The sequence below is a fragment of the Recurvomyces mirabilis genome (assembly GCF_035927965.1).
Source record: "Recurvomyces mirabilis strain CCFEE 5264 chromosome Unknown scaffold_17, whole genome shotgun sequence".
Classification (NCBI taxonomy): Eukaryota; Fungi; Ascomycota; class Dothideomycetes; order Mycosphaerellales; family Teratosphaeriaceae; genus Recurvomyces; species Recurvomyces mirabilis.
The window spans coordinates 607087-625252 of NW_027041951.1; the positions used below are offsets into that span (position 1 = coordinate 607087).

General features: G+C 52.4%; 7 protein-coding genes across 7 annotated transcripts; 4 read left to right on the top strand and 3 right to left on the bottom strand.

The window, feature by feature from the left end:
• Positions 1 to 518: 518 nt before the first annotated feature.
• LTS14_006758 (uncharacterized protein) lies at positions 519 to 3285 on the top strand (the record flags this gene model as incomplete). The annotated part of the gene is made up of 4 exons (XM_064839451.1): positions 519 to 674; positions 729 to 1058; positions 1106 to 1535; positions 1583 to 3285. 4 exons carry the CDS (start codon positions 519 to 521, stop codon positions 3283 to 3285), a joined length of 2619 nt encoding a protein of 872 aa, XP_064693193.1.
• Positions 3286 to 3639: 354 nt separating this feature from the next.
• Positions 3640 to 5277, bottom strand: LTS14_006759 (uncharacterized protein; the record flags this gene model as incomplete). The annotated part of the gene is made up of 1 exon (XM_064839452.1): positions 3640 to 5277. One exon carries the CDS (start codon positions 5275 to 5277, stop codon positions 3640 to 3642), a length of 1638 nt encoding a protein of 545 aa, XP_064693194.1.
• Positions 5278 to 6418: 1141 nt separating this feature from the next.
• LTS14_006760 (uncharacterized protein) lies at positions 6419 to 7888 on the top strand (the record flags this gene model as incomplete). The annotated part of the gene is made up of 1 exon (XM_064839453.1): positions 6419 to 7888. The coding sequence occupies one exon, from the start codon at positions 6419 to 6421 to the stop codon at positions 7886 to 7888; it is 1470 nt and encodes a 489-aa protein (XP_064693195.1).
• A 285-nt stretch (positions 7889 to 8173) lies between these two features.
• Positions 8174 to 9289, top strand: LTS14_006761 (uncharacterized protein; the record flags this gene model as incomplete). Its single annotated transcript, XM_064839454.1, has 2 exons — positions 8174 to 8472; positions 8536 to 9289. The coding sequence occupies 2 exons, from the start codon at positions 8174 to 8176 to the stop codon at positions 9287 to 9289; spliced, it is 1053 nt and encodes a 350-aa protein (XP_064693196.1).
• Positions 9290 to 9935: 646 nt separating this feature from the next.
• Positions 9936 to 10906, bottom strand: RPN11 (multicatalytic endopeptidase; the record flags this gene model as incomplete). The annotated part of the gene is made up of 2 exons (XM_064839455.1): positions 9936 to 10659; positions 10716 to 10906. 2 exons carry the CDS (start codon positions 10904 to 10906, stop codon positions 9936 to 9938), a joined length of 915 nt encoding a protein of 304 aa, XP_064693197.1.
• Positions 10907 to 14252: 3346 nt separating this feature from the next.
• Positions 14253 to 14957, bottom strand: LTS14_006763 (uncharacterized protein; the record flags this gene model as incomplete). The annotated part of the gene is made up of 1 exon (XM_064839456.1): positions 14253 to 14957. One exon carries the CDS (start codon positions 14955 to 14957, stop codon positions 14253 to 14255), a length of 705 nt encoding a protein of 234 aa, XP_064693198.1.
• A 730-nt stretch (positions 14958 to 15687) lies between these two features.
• On the top strand, positions 15688 to 17533 carry LTS14_006764 (uncharacterized protein; the record flags this gene model as incomplete). The annotated part of the gene is made up of 2 exons (XM_064839457.1): positions 15688 to 17373; positions 17522 to 17533. 2 exons carry the CDS (start codon positions 15688 to 15690, stop codon positions 17531 to 17533), a joined length of 1698 nt encoding a protein of 565 aa, XP_064693199.1.
• Between the last annotated feature and the right edge of the window lie 633 nt (positions 17534 to 18166).

Genomic DNA, 18166 nt, shown 5'->3' on the forward strand with positions numbered 1-18166 from the left:
CCCGTGTGACAGCTGGGCATGGTAGGCATGATTTGGCACTAACAGTAGCCATGCCACGGCCGTCCGGATCCTCATCCGCTCGACTAGAGCACCTGCAACTGATCGGATCTGGCCACACTAGGCAACCTGACATGCACGACAAGACGACTATGTATGTCTATCTTGCAGGCATGGTGCTCTTCTTATGCAAGTACGCCTCTCGTTCACACTGAACAGCTCGCCTGAGTGCCTCACTAGTATGTGAGTGCACCGGCGAAGCAGGGGACAAACGCCTCACTTGCCGATGGACGTCTTTGGCTCAGCGAATGTAAATGCGACTTCTGCATCGGGTCTCGGATGCTGCTACAATGTCTCGCATGACGCTCTTGGGCTATATCGAATCGGACGAATCCGTCACCGTGGTTTAGACACGATGTTGTGCTTCCAGTCGCTTATCTAGATCGAGTCTGCACCCAGGTTGACGGGTCTCCGTCGGGAGTTAGAATGATTGCTGACCTGCAGCTGCTGTCGATCCGACAATGGACACCTCGTGGGGACCAGAGTTTGGGCATACAACTTCGGTCGAAGATCCAGCTACAGAACAGATGCAGCGCAGTTCGTCCCGAGAAGGACAGAAGAAGCCGCAGTCCAGACAATTGCTGTCGTGCACCAAGTGCCGCGAGCGCAAGGTTAAGGTTCGTACCAGCTCGTCCGTATCCAAGCAAGAGGTAGCCTAACAGCCACGACAGTGTGACCGAACAAAGCCTTGCTCCGCGTGTTGTGCTCGTGGCCATCCTAAGGATTGTGAGTTCGTCGTGGGAGAAGGGAACGACTACAGTCCCATTCAGCAATCATACGAGATACGCAAGCTACGACAAGAGAATCAACGGCTGAAGGAACGGCTGCAAGCTGCACGATTATCACACTCTGGCGATGAGGAAGATGACGAGGATGCCTTTGAGCAGAAAGGCTCCAAGAACAGTCGATCCGCCGCTGCAAAACAACGACGTTTCAAGACCACTGATCGTGTTGACAATTTGTACTTTGGCACGCCGAGTCTTGCTAACATTGTCCATGATGTGAGTCTATGCCCTTTGACGGTGATGCTGTCGCTGACTAGCCTTAGTTCGCCAACCTACATGTTGGCAGCCATTCCTTAACCCACAGGGTGCCCAAGGCCAGCGAGGTATACGGCATTGACGACAGTCACGAATCCATGTTTCCCTTCCCGATCTTCAACGGCTGGACTGGATCGAACACAGCCACGACTCTCGTCAACATCCTTCGAGGAGCGAAAGATATACCCGAGATCGTCGATGCCTTCCAAGCTCGTGCCCAGTCATGTTCTTTCCCTCATACGCCGGAAGAGACAACGAAGAAGGAGATTCAGCGCTTCCTCGATGATGCCGAGAGTAATGCTAGCCGGCACCCGGATATGCTTGCGTTGATATTCGCAACGCTTGCAACTGGGCTGCAGATGGGCGAGTACGATCGTGCAGGCGGATCGTGGGTCAGAGGATCGATGGCAGAAATACGGAAGCGAGCAGATGTCTACCGTAGGTGTGATGTACCATCGGGTCGGAACATAGCTGATTGGTATCAGTCGCTGCAAGCATGCATGCACTTCGCATGTCATCCTACATGAGTCAGCCTTCACTACTCGGGATACAAACCTTGGTTCTGATGGGCCCGTACCTTACCAACAGCGGCCGGTTTCTCGATGCTTGGACGCTATTCGGGACCACGATACGACTTGCGCACTCGATTGGTCTTCACCGCAACCCACAATACTTGGACTCAACACCCTCACTCCGTGAAAGCATGACCCGAAGAACACTCTGGTGGTGGATGTTACACATGGACCAACAATACTCAGTGACACTTGGTCGGCCACTAGGCATATCGGGCATGGGCGACTGTCCACCACCTGAGCCACTCGTCACGAACCCGACTATGCTGCGTCTTGGCGAGTTCGTGGACCACTTCACCATATTGGCACGCCAGATTCTGAGTAGCGATGGACTGATGAGCGTTTCGAAGATCGACGAGTATACCGATAAGCTGCTGGGGCTGTGGGACACGATGCCTGCGGCTCTCCAGTTCAACGAAAGCTGGGTGCAGAAAGATGCACCACTGCCCGACTGGCCTCTCGATGCGATGTCAGCGATATTGTTTGCGAAAGTGCAATCATTTCTGGTACTGCTGAACCGACAGCGCGTAGAGCGTACACAGCATTCTTCCAGGAGTTCACCACCAGGGGGTATGATGAGACCACCAGCTAGTACCGGTCCTCTAAGCTCTGTGAGTAGCTCAAGCTCGGAGCTACTTTCACATCCAGCTTCCGTCCGGGGTCGAGATCTGGTTATCAACTCCTCGGCTTCTATTCTGCAGACTTTCCTCTTCTTCTGGCATCGCAACCCTGCCATACTGATCTCATGGACAATGGGTCAACAAGCATTCAACGCCTGCATGATCCTCATAATCGATATCTGGGAAACCGAAGCCTATCACAACCAGTGGATAGTGCAAGAAGCATTCGTGGTCTTCAACGAGCTCGCCGATAAAGGCATACATAGCCTTGCAGCACTTGCCGTCAACCGCATATCAGATGGTCTTTTCCAGCTTGGCCAGAGACAGGAAGAACGTAGAGTAGCTAATCTGTCCCGTCGATCAAGTGCACAACAACATCAAGGTCCGATGTTACAACTCGACACTGCCTCCTTGGCTGATTGGTCTGCCAATGCCGTCATGGGTAATACGGGAATGTATCTCCTCGAGGATCCTGGTCTACAAGTCATGACACCACAGTCTTTTCAACCGCTTGGGTGGAACATGGCAGGAGCGGGTCAGCCACTTCCTCACAGCAACAACACAACACCAAATCTCACTCCGCCAACGGTACCAGTCAGCCAAGTTCATCCGGCACCGTTCCCGGTCATCTCACCGCCATTCATGCCCAAAACCATACCGGTAACCAACTCTCCTTACGCCGTAGGTCTCCAGCCACGAATGCCAGTTATGCGTCGTGCATCAGCCGCCTCGACCTCTGCTTACACCAACCCGTCGGCAATGCATATCCAGCAAGCAGCATTCACACCCATCAACACATACCCACAACAACAAACGCACGTCCATCAGATGGGACCTCAGCAGCAGCAACAACAGCAGCATTCTTTTTCTCAGCTTCGCGGTCCTCGTCCAGCGGCTACCGGCTCCTCCACAGCGGTCGGCAGAGCCGGCGGAGGACCGCAGGGAATTCACAAGCTCGATCGAACGCCTGGTCGGTCGAAGCAGCGGAGGCGATGATCGACGCTGAACCAGCTCGAGTCTGGTCCGAGAACGCTGGCAGGCAGTGGCCTGTTCTATGGATGTGGTGATGGAGATAGTGGACTAGATGTAGTATCACCCGTGGTGGCGGCGGTGGGAAGCATAAATGAGTCATTGGTTTCGAGTCTGAGCAGTATATTTAGCGAGCGTGCGAAGAGTGATTCTGCCATACATGGTACAGCAATGCGGTCAGTTGAGATATCCTAGGGAGGCTTCCGTTGATGTTATTCAGTAGCAAGCACGCAACAGCGTAATATATGCTTGCGTCTTTCCTGGGTTATCCAGAGTACTCCTTAAGCTACACTGGTGTATCATTCACACTTGATTCTCTTCTTACGCACTTGTGTCCAAGTCGGCAGGCATCTGTACCTCGCGCGCTCCTTCTGCCTCCTCTTCTAGCTTATCTCTCTGCATAGTGTAGCTTTTCCTCCAGACAAACCCAACCAGCACAACGCCCACCAAGAACGCCGTTATAAGCAATCCGACATTTACCGGCACCGGGTCACCCTTCAGCACACCATGCGTCAATGTATCCAGGCCCTGCTGGCTGAAGTTGAACAGACCCGCGAGACAGATTATCAGCCCATAGACCTTCCCGAATGTCTCGAATCCGAAGACTTTGGCGCTGTAGTCGGACACTGCTGTATAGTATAATGGCCTATAGAGCACGAACAGGACGATGTTCGCATAGCCTGCCCACATCTCTGGCACGATTCCAAGGATGCCAATCGTGGTTGCTACGCCTACGAGTAAGGCGAGCACGAAGGTCGTGCTTGTGTGGTCTAGGACCAAGCCTATCAGTGGTACGGCAGCAACGCCTCCAAGTGGCAGCGCAACGTCGAAGAAGTTATTTAGCTGGATTGCGGCGTTGCGAGAATGAAGGAGATGCGTGTATTGTGTGCGGAGGGTGGCGACGAAGTAGTTTATGCGGGTCATCTGGAGAAGTGTGAAGAGGGCTATGAGGATGAACCAGGGTGTCATGATCTGTTGTAGGGCTGTGCGCCCGTGTAGAGCTCCCCAGACGCCTGATCTGGTAACTGTAGTGTCTTGCGCTTTGGCATCGGAACTGTTGTGCTTCTTGAGGAGACCAGTGGCTTCTGTGTCCATGTCAACTTGGCTGACAAGTGCATTGACGTCAGCAGAAGTCTCGCTAGCTGTTGTGTATGACTGAGAAGGCATGACCAAAAGCTGTGCCAGCAGGATGAGTGCTGGTACAATCAGGTATATCAGGAAGAACTTCTTCGGTGTGAACCGGCTGTCCGTTTGCTGGTAGATCAAGCGGTAAACAAGGAAGACAGCACTGCTCGTGTCGAAAGCTCCAGTGAGCAGAGCTAGAATGAAGCCCGAGTGCGCCGGAAATGTGTTGCTGAGCTGGAAGCTGGAAATGAAGACGAAAGGCCCCCCAAGCGCCAGAAAGAGGTAGCCGGGTATGTAAGCATCGAAGGGTAGATCCTGCGCGAATGCCATGAACAGCGCTCCCAGCGTGAGCAGCACTACCCCGACAAGACTGGCGATCTTGGGCCCGTATCGATCCAATACTGTTCCCACAGGCAAAGCGCAGACATTCGTGCTTACAGCCGCAACAGTGAACATGAGGTTCAGTCTCAGCTCCTGTCCGTAGCACACCCATACTTTATCTTTCACCTCTTGCGGCGTACATTGGTCCCGATAGACTCCCTCATGCACAAGCACGGGTTTGATAGCTGCAAAGCCGAAGACTGGTCCGGCTGCGAGGAGGCAGTAGAGGACTGCTATTGATACTTGGAGGATGCGGGTTGCGCTGCTGGTTTGTGGTGTTGTGTTCACTGCTGGTGTGCTATCGGGAGTCGTCGATAACGGAAGATCCCATGGATCGGTCGGGTGGTATGACAGTTTTCTCCGCTCTGAGCCGGTTGGTGAATGGCTCCGCCAGTGATCGAGAGCGGAAGCAGAGACATTGGCACTGCCACGGCGAGGTGAGGAGGTCTCCATGGAGGATAGGAGAATGCAGGCAGTGGGCCGGGGACCAGACAGGTAGGTGAGAAAGCTGTAGTGGTCGGGTGACGAGCCCCGCTGTGTTGTATGCTTGGCACTGATGGTGATTCGGAGGAAGGTCGAAGCTGTAGGATCTTCCAATGGCACTATTCAGGCTGAGGCACAGCTCAGATGCAGCTGCCTGGGGACGAAGACAAGACGAGCAAGCGAGCAAAGCTGTGAAGGTCCGAAGAGCAGACTGACCTGGCTGATAAGAGAGGGGAGGAGGCTGATAAGGAAGATACTTCTACCTTGGAGCTCACCTGGGCCTGGTATAGCAGAAACTTCAAGCTCGGATGATCTCAACATCTTTAGCCGCTGAAGCCATATGTCCCAAAGAAGCTGGTATGGAAGAGAAAATGCAGACGCAATGATATATGTTGGTGCGTGGCATGCGAGACGAGACGGAGGGCGCCGACGACACGAAGCCGTCTGGTCCATTTTCTGCTTAGTCACAGATGAGTCAGGTGATCTGTTTACGCTCACGACTCAGTTCTGTCTCCGTCTTCACTCCATCGTGACCGTGCTGTGGCCTGAGAAGTTCTCTTTACACGCTTCTGCCACTTCGCATGGCTGGCTATGCCGGCCAAGCATATTCCACGCGCTGATATGTAGCCTGACGGGCATTGAGGACGGCCTCGGTCTGCGACAACGCCTCGCTCAAGGCTGAGCGACATGTTTTCCAACTTGCACGTTCTCCTCGATTGACTTTCATACTTCTCATGCATTAAACAATTGGACTCGATGCCCTCTGGAAACTGACTCTAGTTCCACGAGGTCAATTTATCAGCCACTCGCTGCTCGAGAGATTCGAGTCCTGTTCGTCGGCACTGCTCAGCCTGACGAAACACTGCAATGCACACTGACCGTCGTGAGCTTTAATGCAGAGGACGTAGATTATGATGCGCTCTCGTACGCTTGGGATAATGAGGACCATACTTGACCTATACTGGTCAACGGCGAAGAAGTCCAGGTATCCTACGACCTCGCATCTGCTCTATGCCAAGCTCGACGTCGTCTCAATGGAAAGCCGATTTGGGTCGACAAGTTGTGTATCAATCAGGACAATACTTTGGAGAAGAATCACCAGGTCTCTATGATGGGCGACATCTACCGCCGTGCATTCGAAGTGCTGATCTGGCTCGGTGAGACCGACGAAATGACAACAGAAGCGATCAAATGGCTCAACTTTATTGACGATTTGCCTCTAGGGCAACGCTCCTTTGACCTCCTTGACGAGCGTTTTGGTCTGGATTTCATGACTCGCCAGGCAATAATAGCGCCAACTGCCAAAAGGAGATGGTTTGAGCGTGTCTGGACACTGCAGGAGTATGCTTTGGCTTTACGGGATCCAGTTTTATTGTGTGGCAAACACATGTTTGCGGCGACTCAACTGGCTCGACTGGTCGACGAAAAGTTGTCAGATCGTGGAACTACGGATGACGAGCCTCGTGCTGTAGAGCCTCCACAGTCTCCGGGTCGCACTTGTGTACCGCAGGATTTCCGCGACTTCTCGAAGGACCGGAAAAATGTCGGTCGCGAAACGACGTTCATAATAAGGCCGCGCCTGTACATGCGATGCGCGATTCGGGAATCTATCAAACTTACGGGACACATATCTTTAGCTGGGGTCTGGTCTTTGTCTGCGTTGACCCGGACAAGTATCGCTCACGATTATGTCTATGGTTTACTAGGCCTTATGGACCAGAAGCATCGATCACATACCGTGGTGGACTACGATCTCGAGCCCGACGATGTATACCGACAATATATGACGCAGGTGATCTCGACGTGCTATGGGATTCTTGCTAATCGATTTGACAATACTACCTTCCAAGACCCCGGATCTCGGCATCCATCTTGGGTCCCGGATTTGTCACGGCAGGATGGGGTAAGTCTTCTTCATGGTGGACGTGGCGCATCTAGGAATTGGTCGGATCACTGGCGGGAGCTGGCTACCCCGCCGCTATTGGGTGATGATGGCAAGATACTGCATTTAGAAGGACGAATACTGGGCACAGTCAGGTCAACATATCTGATGCCGGATCAAGCTTCACACGTGCCACAGAGCATTGCATATATGGAGGATCAAGTGGTATCCTTCGCTTGCTACTCCAAATCGGTGCGGTGGCTTCTGGGGCTGTGGTATGGTGCTCTTGATGAGCGTCATTGGCAGATGCTCCGAGACCTCTCTCACCCGGTTCACTCTCTGCTGTTCCCGGGCGAGCAAGACTGCGATGCTCACGAAGACAGCGAAGACCAAAAACAGACGGACGACGAGCATGTAGTTGTATGCGAGAGCTTGTGCAAATCCGTTGTAGCTTATACTGCACATAGTAGCTTCATCACCACGACGAGCGACTTGCCTGCGCTAAGTTGCCGGCATGCCAAGGTGGAGGATGTCCTCGTCTACTTCCATGGCTTTAAGGGTTCATTCCTGGTACGACCACGGAGAAGTCACTATGCCATCGTAGGATGGGCCAATGTTGCCGCCATGGAGAGCGGTCAGGATGTGCAGCACTACTGTGAGACCTACGATGTGCCGGAAGTGACTTTCCGGATTGGGTGAGATGAGCTCGTGAAAGTGCGGTATCTGAAGGGGAAAGACTTGCAAAGCATGATTACGATGCGAACTTGTGATGTGTACATACCATGATGTATAGTACTCCACGGGATCTGAGTGCGCGAAGATGAAACGGGTCAGTATAGTCATGTGACTACGCCCGGCCTTCTAGAAACTCCGATCCGCCTTTGTCCAAATCGTGGTGACGTAGAAAGCTCTTTGCCTCGTTGCCGTCTCCATCACGTACATCACCACCACGGCACCCACAACACCAGCGCATACGATACGGCCATGGCTTCCCTCTGTCGGCGCCCCTTCGCCATCGCCAGCGTCTTCAAGCAAGCTCCCAAAGCCTCTCACATCACGTACCGAAGCTTCCAAACCGCCACCACCAAGCAGGCCATCAGCTTCACCAGCAGTATTAAGCCTGCCACCACGCCACTGCAGACCTTTGCACGAGCACGACAAGATGTCTTCAAGCGCGCTTTGCAACAAGGAGGCAGTAAGAGGGGCTATCAACAGACTGCCGCTCCGCCCAACCCGCTGGCGCAAGGCAATTTGACCCAGAGACTTGTCTATGGTGGTGCTATGTAAGCATACCATGCCCAACAGACGTAAGATATTTCACGTGTACTGACATTATGTTATCACAGCTTCGGCGGCACCCTCCTGGCAATCAACCTCATCTTCAACCGCGAGACCCGTGAAGATGGCGGCATGCCGCCCTTTGAACGCGAATACCTCAACTCCACCTTCGCCCACACCGGCCTCGGCCTCGGCATCATCGCCGTCGCTGCCCGCGCCTTGCATACATCCGGCTGGTCCTACCGTCTCATGTCTGCGAACCCGTGGCTCGTCCTCGGCATCGGTCTTGTGGGGAGTATTGGAACGATGATGGGTTGCCATGCCACGCCACCGGAGAACTACATGCTGAAGTACGGTCTGTGGGTTGGGTTCAACCTCACGCAAGCTGCTCTTCTATCGCCCATGCTTTTCTTCAGCCCGGCCATCCTCGCCCGTGCGGGTCTGTATACAATCGGCATGATGGGTTCCATCGCTTTCGTCGGCGCCACAGCGAAACAGGAGAAGTATCTCTACCTCGGCGGCCCACTCCTAGCAGGCGTAGCCATTGTCGCACTTTCCGGCCTGGCTCCCTTGGTCCTTCCAGTCACAGCCACAAGAACCCTCATGATGACCGAGAACCTCTGGCTCTACGGCGGTCTGGCTGTCTTCGGCGGCTTCACACTCTACGATGTCCAGAAGATCCTTGCGCATGCCCGTATGGCGGAGCAAGGACGTTTCAGGCGAGACACTGTCAACGAGTCCATAAGTTTGGAGCTGGACTTTATCAATATCTTTGTCAGAATGGTGCAGATCTTGGCTATGCAGCAGGGACGGAGGAAGTAGAGGCTTTTTCCTAGCATGATGGAATCGTGTTTTAGCGGCATGAAATGGTGGTGAGGGCCTAGGCGTTTTGTTCCGCGATAACTCTTTTGCTTTTTGTAACCGCATTTCGAAATGCAAACCAAGCACTCCGCTTTTCATCCATCTTCTCGTTCGCAGGCAGGCCACTCGTGCTACGTTTCTGTGCTGCAATCATTGTAAGAACAGGCTAATCGTTCGATCGAAATTAAGCGGATGGCATGACTACTACTACTACGAGCCATCACAACTATTGCTTGATGCTCCGCCAGGCCATTCTGACAGATGATTGATTGGTGGTCGGAGTGGGGACATAGTGGGTCATGGAGAGCTAGCATAAATTATCGGGTGTCTTCGTGTATCATGTTCTACAGAAGCTTTTCGTTGGCGTTCTTCGCCCTGCGCGAGCTCGCACTCGGCACCGGCACGAGCGCGTTCTTCTACCTTCGAGCAGGTATGCCCATGGCAAAGCTCTTGTCAGAGGAGGACCACAGGAATGAGCTATTTCTCACCTCTCTCGAAGACGAGCTAGCAGGCGGCTGACCCTTCCACCACCGCCCTTCCGATACCAGCCCCGTCCAGACACCCGACTCTCCTCAGGCCCCCGCAGATCTTCGAAAGAAATCTTATCCTACAGTTCCTCCTCCTCATCGACCTGCATCTCCTCTCCCCGCGACCGATGCCCGTTCACGGGACCACCACGCTTGCTACCTATTTCCCCTCCTACCGCTGACGGCACACCGGCCTCCTTGTCGATCATCTGCCTCGTCACAGCCACGATATTGTCTTCAATCAATTCCTGGCCTACAGTCTCGATATGCTTCTTCGGATCCACCTTGCCCACGTATCGTGTCCGCAATTGCTCCTTTGTGAGCTCCGTCTCTTCCTTCACCCGCTTCTCGTATCCTTCGGCTAGGCTCACGAGTTTGCTGAGATTGGCTTGGTTTCGGGCGCCTTCGGCTGCGAAGTCGGGCATGGTGAGGGCTTCGGTCCAGACGGTCTTGTGGAGGTTCATCAGCATCCCTTCCTCGAGAGCGGTCTTGCGGTAGCCTATGCCGATGCTGTAGTAGTGGCGATTGAGGCCGTGGATGAGGGCCTGGATGCTGGGTTTGTTGAGGTGGCCGAGGTTGCTGGTCGTTTGTCGTGGTTCTTGCCCGAGCATTAGGGTTTGAGGGTTGATGAGTCGGAAGGCGTCGATGACGACTTTGCCTTTTACGGATTGGATGGGATCTATTACGACGGCGACAGCGCGAGGTGTGAGTTGTTCGAAGGATTGTTGGGTGTTGATGTCGACGCTGGAGAGCCAGCAGCCGAAGCCGGGGTGTGAGTGGTACCAGCCTACTACTGTTTCGGGGCTGTCATGGAACATCAGTATGAGTAGAAGGAGAGTAGCGGAGAGCGGTCTACTCACCGTCCTGTCTGCCGTAGCATATCCATCATCTTGGTCTGGAACACGGGATCCACCGCCTCGACCGACACGCCGGTACCGGACTGTGGCATGGCGAAGACGTCTACCACTCGCACTGTGTAATCATCCACAAACTCACCCAGCATCAGGCCCATGACTTCCATGGGCACACCCGCGCGGCCGTGTCGGAGCATTTTGAGGAGGGCGAGGGAGGAGATATAGACGGTCTCGGCATTGTCGATGATGTTCGTGTCCTGTTGAGAATCATGTCAGCTGATTGGTCTCGGAGTGATACTGCATGATGCGCAACATTTGGGCGGGTCAGGAAGTGATGAGGACGGAAGCGTGCTGCTGCCCTCCGCCTCTTCGGCTCCTTGTCTCGTGCTCGGTCGCCATCATCGCCATCGGATCTCCGTCGCCGGGCTGCGAGGGTTGTGATGCGATCGTGGGGCAGACGTCGGGTGGGCTCGCTGCCTCGTCTCTCTTCTGACATGCTGGGAGGGCTATGAAGATGCTCGCGTGATGACGGTAGTGATGGTGATGATGATGTGGCTATTGCTGGCTGGTATGTACTGTAGGTTGGGTAATGGTGTTTCTCATACCTGTGCGGGTGCTCCTCCTCCGCCACCGCCCATGCCTTGTGCAGCTGCCAGCATTCGTGATAATCGGTCCATCTTTGCGGTGATGTGTGTGGAAAGCGCGGTCTACTCTTCTTCGCCTCTTGGGGCGGTGGTGTGGGTTGTAGATGTCGCTGCTGCGTGCGAATTTTGGGCTGTAAAGATGTGGCGATGGTAAGGATTGAGTGTAGTCGAGTGACGGAGATGGTGGTCGAGGCAAGTGGGTGTGAAGGGTGTTGATGATGGTGGTGATGCTTAAGGCAGAAGATGGCAACGCGACACTTCATGTGCCATCGGCGAACTGAGCTGCGAGGGCCGACCCGTACGAGGTCGGAACGGAACAACGCTGGACCGTGAGCGCGTGCCTTCCCCATCCTCGTTGCTCCACACAACTTCTACTCTCCCGCATCTCCTACCTCTATGCGAGTCCTTGTAGTCAGTCAGTCTACGTCTACCCTCCACTATTGCCATGCAATGTCCCAGCACCAAGCCGGTCAGCACTCGCAGCTCGGATAGCTGACAGCTGAATCCGTCCGAGTCATACATCGTAGCTTCCGGCCAGCTCATGGGCGACGTGCCGCAGAAAGCACCAGACAGTCACCCAGCACATCTTCTCGGAACTCATACATCCAACGCAAGGGTGATTAGTAACGCTATCGCAAGCATCAGAGGATGTCTAGCTACTGATTGTCAATATAATCTTCGACGGTCGGTCAAAAACATCTAAACCGAAGTGCTCAGTAGTCCGGCCAAGCTGAGAGTCTGCTCTCTGAGGCAGTCATCATCTTGAACAAATGCTTTCGAAGCATAGAACAAGTATCCTCCAAACACGATACAACAACACCCACGCACCACTTCTGATGCAAAGGGTTGCTGCACCAACGGCCTCGAGTCAAAGCAGCTCTCGAATCCTTTTCACCGCAAGCTGCCCAAACGAAGCAGACGCAGACGCAAAATCGCCAGCAATTTGGCCTGCAGGCGCAGTATCCGTCTCATCTGATCCAGCATGTTCTTTGCGCTCTCTGCTTCTTCTTGGTTCGTTCAACACCATCAGTAGCAGTGTACACATCTGACCAGCGCCCTACCAGGCAGGAGGCGCTCCAGGATGGCCAGAAAGCGGGTCCCTGATCACTTCCAAGCTCAGCAGTGAGGCTGGCAAAGGCCACAGTCGATCTTTCTGCTGCTACACGCAGATGACCCCATGCTTCATGGATGGCTATCGAGTCCGCACTATTGCTATCTGCCAATTCGCCTTCGAGGTGACGGAAGGGTCGTATGGTGGCGCGAAAGATCTATATCTTGGCAGCATGGTAACCGAAAAGCAGTACGCCAGAGCGATGTGCCTCATTTCCTTTAGCAGAATCTTTGCTCGGCAATTTCAGCCCGCAGTGCCACTCGGCCAGCTGGCTCATGATGGGCCGTGCAGTGCGCGAGGTTCCACGAAAGTCGTTACACAGCTCTTCTACGATGCTCAGCGCATGGAGTCTTTCAAGCACAATAGCTAGGATAACTGTGAGGTCGACGAGTGCTACGAATAACTGGGATGCGCTCTCGTCGATCCGATCATCGGCAAAGTCGATCGAGGTACGTGAGCAAACAAGCAAATCGTGCCACTGATGAGCCGAGCCCGACCCAGGGCCGCTGACATTCACACATCCGCATATCGTACTATCCAGGCAGGTCGACGATGGAGCGTATTTTGCTGAACAGGCAGCTTCCATTGCTGTGGATCATGACCGAGTCCTAGACTTTGAGCCATGGTCACAACGCTCCCAAGACATGACCATCGTGCAGAAGTACCAGGCATGGCAGGATTGTACGTTGGGCCTAGAATAAGCAAGAGTCCAGTCTGCAAGGGAGCAATGGATGGTTGAAGATAAGTCTTGCGACCGATGGTTCTACGTACAGAGTCTAGATGCAAAGGTAGTCACCGAAGCTCGAGAATGCTTGACCAAATGCGTACACAGCAGCAAGAAGGTATGGCGGTGATAGTATAACATCTGACTTCTCTGGAAAGATGAACAGTAAGTATGAGTCGGTCGATCCTTGATCAACTCCTTCGTCCACAATAGACTCAAGCTCGGTACGTTGCTCATCCATCGATGCAGTCTCCTCAGGAGTGGTATCGGCACGAGAAACTGTACTGGATGCAAATCGCGCACAACTGACTTCACAGCCAGCCGTTTGAAGACCAGTGAGCGTGTAATGGGAGCGAAGCAATATCTGTTCAGCAGAATATGAAGTAATGTCGTCCGTCAAGCCGCAGAGCTCGCCGGCTAGTTTTGTCCCATCCTGATCATGACATGGTTGTGATACCTGAATCTGGGTGTTAAATGAGACTATTGCAGGTGAAGATCCCGAGCCTCCGGCATCTTCCAAAGCTCGATCAAAGGTGCCATGGTTAGCAGTGACAGTCGGAGGAAGCATCCTGTCTGCTGCCATGAGGTCGTCCAGCTGAGGATCAACGTCGAATTTTATTTGACCAATCATGGCCGGTCAGTCCAAAGTCAAGATCTATACCGACCATCCATTGAGCATAGTCATGCTCGAGTAGTTTTGATGCCTCTCGGACGGAAGCAGTGTCCACCTTCAGCCTAGAAGAGCTAGACTCAACATTTTCCAGTCGTGCTCGTTTAGTGCGTCGTCGTGCTGGTTCCTGGAAGGTATGCTATCGACCATGACCAGCACAAACGCTATAGTGATACGGTTTCGATCCGGCATGCGGGTCTTTGGGAGCAGCAGAAGTCGCAGGCTCATTCAGACTTGCTCGTATATCGACGTGATGCAGTTTTCAGTGGCTGAGCTCTTTGCTTAGGTACAAGTGAGATACGCTAGAGAAAACGTACACAACAGCGCAGAGGACAAACCTGGATCTTGAACTGCAGCCGTACACTATCGCCCATTCCCCAGCACTACCCCCACATTACTTCTGGTAGCTCTCGAAAGCAGTTGCGATCCAGCTCCTGAACTCAATAGCAAGATGCTCAGTGTGTTCGTCGAAGAGATCTTGAGGCGCCGCGGCGGGAAAGATAATCCGAAATCGGAAATCGCACCCGTCGTCAGTGTCGCGAAGCTCCTGGAAACCGTAAAAAAAAAGCGTGCCGTCATCGAGAAAACCAGTCACAGGCAACTTCTTGCCGTACGAGGCGTCGCCATACGCTTTAACGAAGTCTGGGACTTCGACAGCGTTGTCGACTCGTAGTCGGCAAACGTGCAGTCCAATCGTCTCAATAATGCCCATCGGATATGGACCAAGTGCGTAATGCTCCGGATGCGCTGGTGCCATGGTGTCGAGGAAGAATTGCCTCCTGCCTTCCGTCGTTTGCCTGCCACCAATGACCTTGAACCACTCCAGGAACTGAGATGATGTGATTCCTTTCGCCTTAAAGTCGATCCGAGACTCGTTGAACTGGCCTTTCGACTTGGCAATAATGGCTTTGAAGTAAGCGTCACTTTCCTCGATTTGCTTTGTAAGCAGATCAAGCATCGCTTGCCCTTCGAGCAATGTCTTTAGATTTTTGAGACCTCTTCGCGCTGCTTTCAGCTCCCAAGCATCGACTTCGCCGGCCGAAAGAACCTTGCCAGTAGGAAGAGAACACTGGAGAGAAAATCCATGTCGAGAAGCCATGGTAAGCGGCGTCCGGTGAAGTATTATCCAACTGCGATGCAACACTCGGGAGTAACAGAAAATCTAGTTCTATAAAATTCTAACCATCTAAACATTATTGACTGTCTTGATATAGTAGTAGATATATTTGAATGTAGGAGTCGGAGCTCGGTTTCTACAAGCGTCCGGGCTTCGTCCGTTAATTCGTCCGTGGCCGTTGGTTTTATGAACTGTAAATCCTAACAACGTCCATTGGGAGTCGCCAGCCACTACAGACAAAGCAATTAGCTGGAACGTCAAGAGGAGTGACCTGATACGGCTTTCTCAATCCTGATACTACCTACTATACCACGCCGATTGTCGCGATCTTCAGCGCAACAATGTTCGACCATGTACGAACCAGCTCTCGTCGGACAAACCGTCGGCTCAAAGGATGTGTGGGGTCTCATATCGAAGTCTAGAGCGGGCATGTAGTCTCTTGCTTTCGGTCCAAAAGTATCGACCGAGTCCGTCGAATATGTAGAAGGCCCCCTTCCTGAAACCACTACTGAAGCCAGAGCACGAGGCCGTTTGAGGCTCGATCGGAGCACGGTACGGAGCGGCGTCAATTTTCGTCCGCTGTGTGATTGCCATTCCAGGTCGTAAGCCAGTGCATATATAGAGACTAACCTAGCTGTGATGATCGAACAGTCATTGTCTGTCGTTTGATTGAGCAGAGAAATACATGATGGACGCAATTAACAGGATCACCATGCAGTCAAGACCACTGGTGCCGGAAAGCGATCGATATGGCATTCTCAGCGGCTTCAATCCCAGTAAACAGGTCCTGAAAGCCGGCACAAAGATCGCCGCACCATTCCTCGAGCTTCCTATCGAAATCGTCTTCGACAAAGATGTCGCAGTGACCCTGCGCGACGGCACGGTGACATATGTTGATTTGTTTCGCCCGGTGAGCGATGAAGCAATTCCCGTGATCGTCGCGTTTAGTCCTTACGGGAAAGGACAAGGCACTTCCTCGAGCGCAAGGGGTGTCTTCAGACTCGTCGGTCTCAAAGACCAAATTGTCTCCGGCCTCGAAAAGTTTGAAGGTCCGGATCCAGCGTACTGGTGTGCTCATGGTTACGCAATCTGCAATCCGGACATTCGCGGTGTCGCTGAATCACAAGGTGACAGCGTACTTTGGGACCGCCAGGAGGGTCGCGACGCATATGATCTTGTGGAGTGGCTAGGCTTGCAAGAATGGTGCAATGGTAAGGTCGCAATGAGCGGCACGTCTTATCTCGCTGCATCGCAGTGGTTTACTGCCGCGGAACAGCCGCCACATCTCGCTGCGATCAACCCATGGGAAGGCATGAGTGACACTTACCGCGATCTCGTCATGCGCGGAGGCATACCAGATCATGGCTTCGCCAAGCAACTCCGCGACTATTCATTCTGGGGCCATGGACAGAAGGAGGATATCATCGCCGAGGCTGATCAATATCCGCTCATGAATAAGCTCTGGGCCGAGAAAATCCCAGCATACAGCAAGATTACAGTGCCTGCTTATGTAGTTGCAAGCTATTCGAATTCTCTACACACACAAGGCACATTCCGAGCATGGCGACGCATGACGTCCGGACAGAAATGGCTACGAATTCACAATTCGCAAGAGTGGCCGGACTACTATGACGAGCGTAACCGCGAAGATCTAAGATGCTTCTTCGACCACTTCTTACTTGACCGCAACAATAGCTGGGAAGCCACTTCACCTGTGCGTTACTCGCTACTCGACCTGCAGGGCGGTGATGAGGTTGACATCGCTGCGCAAGAATTCCCACCGGCGGGAGTCCTCTTAACCAAATACTACCTCAACGCATCATCCCGGACACTCGATATGTCGCCGTCGACACATGAGTCGTCAGTCCAGTATGTCGTGGGAGGGACCCCAGGTCGTGTCTCATTTGTATTCCGCTTTGAGAAGATGACCACGTTGGTCGGCTACCCCAAAGCGCACCTGCGGGTAGGAGTAGACGGCGCGGACGACATGGACCTTTTCGTCCTCGCGCAGAAGCTCGACCAGTTCGGCACTCCACTTGCGCAATTCACTGTCCCCAATCAAGGCGCCATGCTTCAGGACGCAACCGAGTGCGGTGGGTCGATTCTCCGCTACCGCGGTTCTGACGGACGACTCCGTGTGTCGCTTCGGCAACTCGATGAAATGCTGTCCACTCCCGAAATCCCAGCGCACACATTCGATAAATCACAAAAGCTCGTTGCCGGCGAAGTTGTAGACGTCGAGATTGACATGATGCCGATCGGACTCTCCTTTCGCCCAGGTGAACAGCTGCGGTTCGTGATCAGCGGCACAAGCTTGCTGGGATCGATGATGCCTGGCATGCCGCAGTACACTTCACCGTTCACCGGCCGACATATCATTTATACGGGTGGCGACAATGTAGCTTACGTACAACTTCCTGTTCTTGTAGATAGTACGTTCTAGAAAAGAGAAGCTAACATTATATACTAAGTAAAATTATTATATAATCCTAATATCTATTATTTATAATATACCTTAAGCTAACCTACTAACAACCTTATACTAGCTATTAATATAAATAGAGTAGAGTTAGAGCTTCTAGTATTAAGTAGAAAATATATCTTTCTATCTATTAATAAAGATATATTAATAGTCTACTCTTAGCTATCTAGCTATATTAAAGACTAAGAACATATTATTAAGAAAGTAATACTAACTTAATACTCTTATTATATACTAGATTATTTAAGGTATAAATCTTTTATACTCTTTCTTAGGGTTTAGGGTTATATACCTATAGTATACTAGAGTTAGAGCTTATTAATTAGATAAGTCCTAAGTAATTAATTAGGTAAGAGATCTTAGTAACCTTTTGGTAGTTAGTAACTTAGATTAAATATAAACTACCTATAAGGGTTCTAGCGTAGTAACGTAGAGGATACGGCTACGACAAAGGGGTTATAGTAAGGAAGAGGGTAGGGATTAATCGAAGAGCGTACTCGCCGTACGTACCCTAGCTACGCTAGCGGTACGTACGCGATATCTAGTACTATAGTAACGATAGTAAACTTAAGGAGTAGAGGAGAAGAAAGTTCGTCCTTCCTTCTTCTTCTATCTCCTCTCCTAAGCCCCCTCGCTTAATATAGGAGCTAATATATTCTATTAGGTATCCGTCTTAGATACTCTATAGACTCTCTATAGGGAGCTAGAA